The 10,801-nt window shown below is 33.2% G+C and overlaps 1 protein-coding gene across 1 annotated transcript; it reads right to left on the reverse strand.

Annotated features, from left to right (window-relative positions):
- Positions 1 to 573: 573 nt before the first annotated feature.
- Positions 574 to 3,433, reverse strand: HYD1 (C-8,7 sterol isomerase). Its single transcript, XM_078314379.1, has 4 exons — positions 3,234 to 3,433; positions 2,561 to 2,707; positions 1,848 to 1,956; positions 574 to 1,048 (listed from the first exon to the last, which is right to left on the reverse strand). Exons 1-4 carry the CDS (start codon positions 3,376 to 3,378, stop codon positions 790 to 792), a joined length of 660 nt encoding a protein of 219 aa, XP_078170505.1. The 5' UTR covers positions 3,379 to 3,433; the 3' UTR covers positions 574 to 789.
- Between the last annotated feature and the right edge of the window lie 7,368 nt (positions 3,434 to 10,801).

Here is a 10,801-nt window from a genome sequence, read left to right on the forward strand (position 1 = left end):
CTGGTCCATCTGAAAGTTTTTATCTTATAGGGTTTTTTTTTTTTTAATAATATCTTAGAGGTGTTGATCCATGTGGTACTTGTATGAGTCCGGATCCCCTAATGTAACCCAATTTTTGGGTTTAGCATCTGCACCGTCTATTATTTTGGAAGCCTCAGATTTAATTGGATTTTATCCCACTGACACGCAAACCTCCCCCCCCCCCCCCCCCACCTCAGCTCCATCCCATGCACGCGCCCCAACCCAGCACAGACGCGCCCCGTCGTATATTTTCTTCGGAAAATCCCTGTCTCCTTGCTTATAACTTTCTACTTCTCACAGATGGACATCAGACCCAAACTGTACTGTAATGTTTTATAAAATTTGTTTGTTGATTATTTAGTCTGAACCACTAGAAATTTTCAGATACAATAGGTTAGCGGCATTCTGTACCTTCCAATCTGCACTGTAGTATGAGATTCTATCATAATAATCAGGCCCCCACGGTATTTAAATACGTCATCTCTGCTACAGTTCTTCAAAACCACATCTTGAACTAAACCAAACTCAAGGAAAATTATAAAGTGCAACAAATAAAAAAGAAATAAATAAGCACTTTGCTTCAGTTTTAAACGCTAAATTTTGTATCCTTGTCATTTCGCTGCCTTGCAACAACATCCATACAAAATACAATAAACCACATGCTACCAGAAGTACCAGAAATTCAAATTAACCAGAAAATAAACCAGAATTAACAAACACCCAAACTTGAGATATGAAACCTAGTGATTAAACAGTATTTATTCAAATTTATGTAGTTTTCTTCTTCTTTTCAGGTTGACAGGCCGCACAGATCCTATTCCAGGCTCGAATTGCAATAAGAGATGGGATAAGGACCCACCAACAGTTGGCCCCAATGTAGTAAATCCAGTAGTAGAACTCATCTGTCGCGAAATTGTCACCCTGTAAATATGCAGTTATAAAATAGACGAGGCAGCCGTACAGCTGGCCGAGGCACACTGCAAACTGGAGTATATAGCTGTATGACTTTTTTGTTGCAATTGCATATCTGCCATGAATTAAAAAAAAAAATGGAAAAATGATAAGAAAAAGGAAGAATGATTTATTTATCCTGTCAATATTGGCAAAACCTCAAAATATCATGCATTAATGCATATATCCTTCGTATATTTTTTCAGAAGGTCCCTATCTAACCTCAAAAATTACCAAAAAGATGAGAGAATAAATTTTTTCCTGCAAACCACCACTGAACATCGAAAATAATTCCAAAGAGTCCCATGCTGCTCATCACCCTTATCTAGCCTTTATCAAAAGTTTCCAAACTGTCTACCCTTTCCCACATACTAAAGCAGAAAATTTAATTAAACTAAATTATGAATGAAGAGACACACGGTTAAAGTATGGGCACCTTTTCAGTGCAATGTAATAATATTTTGGGATATATTTCCATGCAAGTAGTCCATACTGGATATTTGATTATTTCTAAAAGAAAATTTTTGGTATTGCAGGATTATCAAAACTGGTTTGATTTGTTAAAAGCACAGGCAGTAATTTTTTACAGTCAAACTCTCCTTCTCTAATAAAATGACTAGCTCCGAGTCAACCTGAGGAACAATTTCCAACCTAGAGAGGAGAAAGTGCAAACCAAGCTCACTCTTGTCTCCCTCCAAAAAGAAATGCCAGTTGGAAATTGTATTCGAACTACCAATGAAAAAGGTACCAGTTATATGAAATGGAGGCCTTTGTACTCTTGATTGAGTATTTTTTTATTTATATGAAAACATCACTTGGAGACCTTAACTAGGGAAAAAACATTATTTTTTTTTGTGGTGGTGGACGTCACTTACACTGCAAGAAGGGATGCAGGACCCTCTAAAGCAGCCGTAATTCCTTCTACCGTGACAACTCCAGGATCTCTTCCTACATATCTCGAGTCTCCCTTGCTGTATTCCTTCCCTGTAATTTTACAAAATTCGTGTCATAAAGCACACTACCGGACATTATGAACAAAGGAACAATGAATGTGCATCATTTATGATGCTAAAATAGGAGTTTTTATTGTAAACGTATGCACGCATGTCAGATGCAAGTTACTAAGAATAACACCAGGGATATGGTATGACAGGAATTATGCATAGTTTTACCTTTCAACCTACAAAAGTATATGGGCCTTATCCAAGGATTACCATACTTCCAGTTTGTCTTGGTATGGAGTAAAAAATGCTGACGCTAAGCCTGATTGATTCAGAAAAGGACTGCTGGTGTTTGGGATTTCAGCATTTCTGACAATTTATAACTTTTTGTTATGTCAAAATTATCTATCACTTGGCAGATGCCTTCAATTTCTATTTTGGCCAAAATCTACAGTGTTAAAATTCAAGCATCAGCAACAATTCACTCATAGACCTCACCTGGATAGTTAAAACCCAACCAAACAACAACCAATAATTATAACAAAATCCCAAAATTCCAAATGGAATCGCACAAGTTGTAAAGCAAGTAAAGTCTTCTGCTTAAACTCTACAGAAAATGGTGCAAAATATAAAGAAGCGACACTTACAGACTTCGGCCAAAAAATGCGGCGTATTGACCTTGTAAAAATCAGGAGTAAAAGCAAAGTAGCCTTCAAGGATTAAGTGGGTCAGGCCAGTGAAGGCCCACCAGCACATCAATAGCCTGTCTAACTTTGTTATCTTCCCGATTCGACCTACAATCAAACAGGTTATACAAATTACGAGAGCCCATATAGCAGATGGTCTTTTTTTTTTTTTTTGCAAATTAGATCCTCAAGTAATTATGCTATGTTTGCACAGGACACCCAGCATTTCTCATATATTCAATTAGTACTAAGACAAGTTGATAGATATTTGCCGATAACACTTGGGTAGTTACAACTTACAATAGTATGGAAAATCCCTACATTCAAAAGAAACACACATTATTTAATCCAATCTCATGTAGTGGTTCCATCGGATCAGGAAATTTTTACTTTCATTTCCAGCTTTGAGGGTTCAAACCAGTACCTTTTTAGTTATTATTGAACCGTGTGGTATACATTACGATATATCATTAATCTAGTGACATCAATTACAAAAAAAAAAAAAAATGGACAACGATTTCAAAACAAACAGCCCTCAATTAACCACTGTTAGGACCTACCTTTCAAATACTCGATATCACCTTTCAATTATTATCGAAGAAGTAAAATAGGAAGTAGATAAATAAAAACATACCAGAGATAAGCCAGATGGCGACGACGAGGAGTACGGAGCTGCCGAGATACGGTACGACGATCTCTGATTGCGAGAGGAAGCATGGAACATAGCCCGGTAGGCTCAGATCCCGAGGCACGTATGGATGACTCTGATCCACCTCCATTTCTCTCGCTCTCCCTCTCTCCCTCTCCGAGTGGCGATGTTAATAGTACGGATGGGAGAGAGAGGTATGGCCTACGCCCTACGGATCTGAAGAGTAGGGATCCGCCGGACACGTATCCTCTGCATTAACGTACCGTTTGAGTTAATTTATGAACCGTACGATCAGAATTCAGGCCAATCCGGCCCAAACTATAACGTACGGGGCCCTTTAATATTAGTACAGATCTCAATCGGACGGTCCACATTTTAACTCAAAATTTGAGTTAATGCAGAAGATATGAATTCGGATCCGCCTCCACACAAGCGTGTTTAAAAAAAAAAAATCACATGCTTGGGACTGTCGTGTTATAGAAATTATAAAAACTGTAGCAGGTATGGCCTAGAGATCTGTAGCAATCAATTATCAATGTTATCACAACCGGGGATCCGACTCTGACGAGAAAAGCAGGGTTCTGCTTTTTTTATTCCGATCATTCAAAATTTTTTATTTACATATTTTTATAAAGAAATTTATTCTTGTATAAATCTCAACAAATTTGAATAGTTGAGAAAACAGGATTCTTTTTTTCTATAAGAAAAAACAGCAGAGTCTGTTCTCATAATCGGATCAGACATTAATCTGATAAAGCTCTGGATCACTGGTTTATTGGTCGGACTAGTGGGTCAACCGGTTCAACTATTGGTTTTTTATAATTGTTATATTTGATACTGAGATATTATTTCTTACTTTACTGAAGTGTTATTTGAAGTAATATTTTGTGTATATAATTTAATTTGAGCAAAGTCGTTAACTACATAATTAAAACGAGAATATTTATATTTTTTCTAATTGGTGTACACCAGTTTTTTACAATTTATTACATAAAACATCAAAGTGACAATTTTCTTAATTATTTTCAAATGTTAGTGGCATATCAAGTCCTGTCAGCATAACATCTAAAAATGATACTATGTCTATATTTATGTTGATTGCAAATTTTTGGAGCCAATTAAATATAAACCCCTTTTATAATAGAACACAAGCATGTACAAATTAAAAACAAATAGAATCTAATTTTACATACAGATAAAAACTTTGATAGAGTTGAATTGTAAACTCCATCTTTACACAACGAAATAATGTTACATACATATATACATACATGAAAAACAAATAAAAACATTTGAGAATATTTGTAGCATATTTTTCTTGCAGTAAAAAATAAGAATTGATATTTTTTTTTAATATACAAAAGTTAACCACTTGCTCATAATTCTTTTTTTTCTTTTTGGCATAAGTATTCAACAATCTATTGCTACAGTGTATTTGGTCTTAAATTTAAAATAAATAAATTAGGACAATGATAACAATCTCCGCAACCTCCACCCCGCATTTATTCCCGCAGATACTGTCAAAAAAAACATGGGGGGACCGCTCAATCATTAATTAGCGTTTAAAAAACTGCGGGTATTTAACTTGAAACATCAAAGTATTTACCTTGAATTTGTCAGGTATTAAACCCTCTGCAATGATCTCTATTTATAAAAGAATAAATCAATCCATTAATTGTCTCCGCACAAAATTTCTTAATGATTTCTATTTATGAAAGAATAAATCGTGAAAACATCTCCAAAAATCGTGAAAATTGACCGACATGCAATCTTGACATCATAGAACAAGGCTGTAAAGTTTCATACAAAATCTCCAAACAAATAGTGAGATATCAGGTCTCAAAATTGCCCAAACTGATAAAGGAGTGCATTTTGAGCCCAACTTTGCACCCCTGGTTAACATAGCAAAACATCTTCAAAAATCGTGAAAATTGACCGACATGCAGTCTTGACATCATAGAACAAGGCTGTGAAGTTTCGTACGAAATCTTCAAACAGATCATGAGATATCAAAACTGTATGTTGGTCAATTTTCGTACGAAACTTCACTCAATTCCCCAAAAAAAAAAAAAAAATTAATTTCAGGCCGTAAATATTCTATACGGTCCGGAATTTTAATTCTGGACCGTATATATTCTATACGGTTTGGGCAAAAATAAAATTTCTGCTAAACCGTGGTTATTTATATTAAATTTTTTTTTTGGGTAAAAATAAAAATCACGGCATGTTCCCTGTACTCAGATTTAGAAAAAAAAAAGCTATCGATCATATTTAATCTGTACTGTCCAATCTAAACAGATAATTCAAAATTTATTTAAAATTCTCCAATAGATAAGATTGTGCGAACTTTTAATTGGGTACCTAGATCAGGCAATGGCACTGGCACTGGCTTGGTCTGGAGCTGACTAGGGTAGCGACTAGTGACTAGAGCTTGTGGGAATTGATTTTATGTATTGGGTATGTTGTGAACTCAAATTTTAGGAAGTTAATTGGCACTTGTGTCCGCCAAACTTTCTAGCTATTTATCTGATTCATACATCGTGTTTTATTACTTCTACCACTTTTACCATCACTTCTCTTATTTTATCACACCCTTCTCTTATGACATTTATCCTATCTTGTACAACAAGATTAATGATGTAAGCGGCACACCTCACATGAAAGAGCTTTCCATCACAACAAATGTCTCAACTTTGGTTGAGTCGCTCGATCATTTCCCTCACACACACATCATTGACACCATTATTATCTAACATAAGTGAAAACATTTTCTTATCAATGCTCCAAACAAACAAAACTTGCAAAACCACCAAAGCTAAGTTTGCATCCGTATGCCTCCCTTGTAAGCGTGCGAAACTAATGATCATTTTTTGGATAGTCCACTTTTCATCAATGAAGTAGACCGTTAGACACTTGTAGCTTTTATTCTGCCGTGAAGTCCATAAATCCATGGTGGAACTCAACCGGCATGAAAATGACTCAAAGAACTCATAAACTTTTTCTTTTTCTTCCTTGAACATATCCAATATTTCCTTTCTACATGTAGCCCGTGATTTCAAAGGAAAAGATGGATGGAGGGATTTAACAAAATTAACAAAGTATTCATGCTCAACAATGCGAAATTGATACTCATGCATCACAATAGCAAATGTCAAATTTTTACGACTCAACTCCTCATTATACTTGAATGTCTCTCCAACTGTATTAATAACCCCTTGCCCCTTACTAACTTTATGTTTTGCTTTATAATGATTCCGTAAGTGCGAAGTTCCATGTCTGCTATCTGCATCAAATTTTTTATAACAAATTTTGCAAGTTGCGATGACATCTTTTTCTTTCTTTCTATCTACTACCTTATTGGTCTCTACTCTATCAAAATATTTTCAAACATCCGAACTCAATTTTTTCTAGGTTGGTATTCGTTTGTAGCGCCTCAAGTACATCATTAGTAGCAACAGGTGTTGGAGCCGAATTCTGAAGCATCTCACGTTCGATAGACCTGCTCGATGATGCCATTTAGAGTAATCACCTAAAATAGTAAAAGAATTAGTTAATCACATGCAAAATTGGTTTAAGATTACATAGTTAAATCATAGTTAGGCAAAACACCGAGGACGTCCAAAGCACATGCTGTTGATTAATTGAAGTTAAAAAAAATACATGCCTTACATGAAATTGATTTATATATAATTAATAGTTTGACGGATTGACCATTCAACAAAAAAAAATAAAAAATTGAACATGATCTCAATAATGCAACAATAATTTATGTCATTCTAAGTAATCCATAATTTTGTGAGCTTATCATTTCTTTTTTGAACCAAAAGCTATTTAATACAAATCCAGACATTTCTGAACTGATCTTATTTATACATTAAGATCAATATATTGAACTTGACATATAAGTATCTAGATTTGAAAAATATTTAGTTATATTTGCAAAATCAAATTTCTGAAATAAAAAATTTAAAATGTCAAAGTTAGGCTTGAGTTGTTAAAAGAAGCTAAGGTTAGTTTAGATTTCAAATAATCCAAACTTTAAAAGAATTTATTCTAATAATAAATTCAGTTGTCAAAATCATTCAGATATAATATGCCAAACATTTTGTCTTTAATTTAAAATGTCAAAGTTAGGCTTGAGTTGTTAAAAGAAGCTAAGGTTAGTTTAGATTTCAAATAATCCAAACTTTAAAAGAATTTATTCTAATAATAAATTCAGTTGTCAAAATCATTCAGATATAATATGCCAAACATTTTGTCTTTAAGTGAAATAGATTTATATTTAGATACTTATATGTCAGATTCAATGTAAAAAGATCATTTTAAATTCAATTGTCAGAATCAACTATATAAAAGTATTATCCAACATGGTAACACATGAGTATATTACAATAATCACTCAATGTCAGATTACAAAAATCACCCAAATGGTTTGGCGGTGCACGCACGAGGCGCACAGTTTTTCTTTTCTTAAAAAAAAATAAAAAAAAATCAGAAGCCCATTTCATTTAAATACAAAAGTAGTCGATATGTGAAATCCATGATGGATTCACATCGACTGAATATCAGATAGTCTTAAGCCACAAAAATAGAAATCAGTTCATACAATAACTATAATAGGACTAAAGCTAAAGTCCAAATCTCAGAATGGGGCTGAGGCTAACTATTTGGTTAGAGGAAAATTATTTTTCATTCTTCATCCTCCTTCAGGGAATCTCAGAGCCTGCAGCTGCATCTGGAGAAATTATGAATACATTTATTATAGAGAATTATGCTTGAGAGATACGTAGAAGAAAATACATGTTCAGTACCAAGAGAGATTCGATGGAGAGAAATGAATTGATGCTTGAGAGAAGCTACGTGAGAGAAATCGTTTCTTGAAGACTGAGGGATTGCTATTTGGGAAACACAAAATTAAAATTGGGAGAATTGAGAAGTCTGTTTTGTGAGAGAAGTCGAAGAGGGTGGTGGGGTGGGAAATGAGATTGGGAGGAAAAGTATCGGATCAGACTACTTTTTTGTTATCGGATATCCGAAATGCTAATTTATGCGAATACGGATAACTATCCGTATTCAAATCCGTATTCAATTCCGAAACTCAAATTGTATCTGTATCCGAATCCGCAACTATCTGTATCTGCATATCTGAATCCAAAAAAATTTGTATAAGGATCCGAATTCAGACCGGTAATATCGGACCCATTTGCACCCCTTACGACTGTACGACGAAGAAAAAAGAATTGTCAGCTTGTTGGATAAAGATACAGATAAGATCTATAATTACATGTTAATGTAATTGATAAATATTAAATTATATAAGACAATTTTTTTAGTTTATACGTATAACTATATATTTTTATTATTATCATTAGATTCAATTATACAACATTTTATTAATTTTTATCTAATCATTTATGATAAAATTAAATTATCTAATATTTAATACAAAAATTTTACTTAGCTAAGTTATGAAAAAAATTAATTTATAGTTTTATACGACATTTTATATGATTTTATTTAATTAATAATTTATATTTTTTTTTAATAATTGGATCAAAGTTTATAATTCTTATATTTTATAATATTACATACATTGTGTGTTTCACAAATTTATTTATTTGTTATTTTTTTATTAAATTATATAAGTTATTAATTATTTGATAATTATTAATTATTTGTTTTGTTGTCCGTTATTTGATATAGAATATAGATAAGTTACTAATACTATAGAATATAAATAAAACTAATTTTATACAAGCATAAATATAAAAATATTATCATCCTACTTCTACTTGTGCGGTATTAGGGCTGTAAACGAATCAAACCGAATCGAACTTACCTCAGTTTGAGTTTGAATAAAATTCGAATCAAATTAATTGTGAATTACAAATTTTTCGAATCGAAGTTAATTCTTATTACAAACTACAAATTTTTTTGGCAGCCCTAGTTATACCGGTAGTTTATGCATTAGTTTTCTTTTACCTTTCATGAATTCACACTAATAGATTATGAACCAATTCAAGATTTCATTACCTTTTACGCTGCTGGATTGTTTAAAATCACGACATGAACTTAGTCAAATAGAACTTATTCCATTGTTAATTTGTTACACTGCTGAAATATTTTCCTATCATAAGTTATCATTATATTAACAATTTTGAGCTGTAATATAAGTTTGGTTTCTGCATTATTAAAGATTAATGGTTGAATCCATTAGTTGCATTATTTGAGATTCAAATCTAAATAGTTCGTGAATCAATTTCGAACAAATTAGATCCAGTTTGTGTTTGATTTGAATAAGATTCGAACCAAACTGATTTGATTTGTTTCAGAACAAACTAATTTTGAATCAAATTAAACTCAAATCGAATCACGAAATACAAATTTTTTTGCCACTCCTGTGCGGTATCTATTGACATCTCTAGTGATAATTTACTAGTTTTACCTTAGCACGTTTTGATAATGTGGTCCAGGCCTGGAAGCACTGTTGGCTGCCAATACCAGCTAATGCATGGCCCGTTCAGTTGGCACAGTCGCACAGATAGCAACCAAATCCTACAAAAGTGGCAAATTTCTTCTTCTTTTTTAGGTTTGGGCTTGTAAATAATACTTTCCCTTCAATTAATGACAAACCGGTGGTAACTGTAGTAACTGTACCATCTTTTTTTTTTTTTTTTAAAGTTGTTTTTTAGGCTTTTGAGAAATTGAACTCTTTGTTTTTTGAGTGAGTATAGTCTGCGGTATCGGACCGTGTAGAATACTCCTAGTCGAACCTAAATCAATTCGGAGTTGGTCTGCTTTGAGATTCGTGTAAGAATAAAACAGACAATTCAGATCTTATTCTACACGGTCTGATACTGCATTGGATCTGAATTCCCTTTTTTTTTCCTCATAGCATTCTTTTGTTGGTGTAAAAAGTATAACTTACAAATGGGAGCCCCTACAAAAATTTGCGGCCTTGTGAAGGGGAAATGTGAATTGTTCAAGAAAACAAAATTAATATTAAACACTTTCCTCAAAAAATAAAATAAAAAAATATTAAACAAACACCAAATTATGAAATAAGAGCAACCTATTGTTGCCTCAGGAATCAGAGTAAGCCAGCAGGAAAACTAAACAAGAAGGTAATCAAGTTTCAAGCTAACACCAATTTATTCTCGAATAAACTCAAACAGGCTATAATACACGACTATAAAAGACACCTCAATTTATCAGATTTGCAGTTACCGCATTTTTGGATTTACAATTACACAAAATATAAAATAGACCTCAATTTATCATAATGCATGACTATAAACTTAAACTCCTTTGGTCGGAATCTGGATCAACTAATGGCCTCTTTGGGTTATTGATTGGAGCTCCGTTTATCTCAACTAGAATTTTTCTTTTTTGAGCTTTCGTTATATCTTTCTCAATTCTGTTTGCAATTGCTCTAGTTGTACCAGTTTGAATTTAGAGTCTGGAACTCTTGTCTTCATTTTGTCCGAAATCTGGGCCCAAGCTTCGGCACTCCATCTGTGTGTCCTGCGAGTTTCGATCTGATGACCGTGTTT

Source organism: Carex rostrata, chromosome 13 (genome assembly GCF_964058835.1).
Source record: "Carex rostrata chromosome 13, lpCarRost1.2, whole genome shotgun sequence".
NCBI classification, from domain to species: domain Eukaryota; kingdom Viridiplantae; phylum Streptophyta; class Magnoliopsida; order Poales; family Cyperaceae; genus Carex; species Carex rostrata.

What these genes read in the sequence shown, in the direction of transcription:
- HYD1 (XM_078314379.1), bottom strand. Translation starts at nt 3,378, where the DNA reads ATGGAGGTGGATCAGAGTCATCCATACGTGCCTCGGGATCTGAGCCTA. An exon ending in GCATTTTTTGGCCGAAGTCT is followed by an intron (nt 1,957 to 2,560) that starts GTAAGTGTCGCT and finishes GTAAAATTACAG; the next exon opens with GGAAGGAATACAGCAAGGGA. An exon ending in CCTGCATCCCTTCTTGCAGT is followed by an intron (nt 1,049 to 1,847) that starts GTAAGTGACGTC and finishes AATTCATGGCAG; the next exon opens with ATATGCAATTGCAACAAAAA.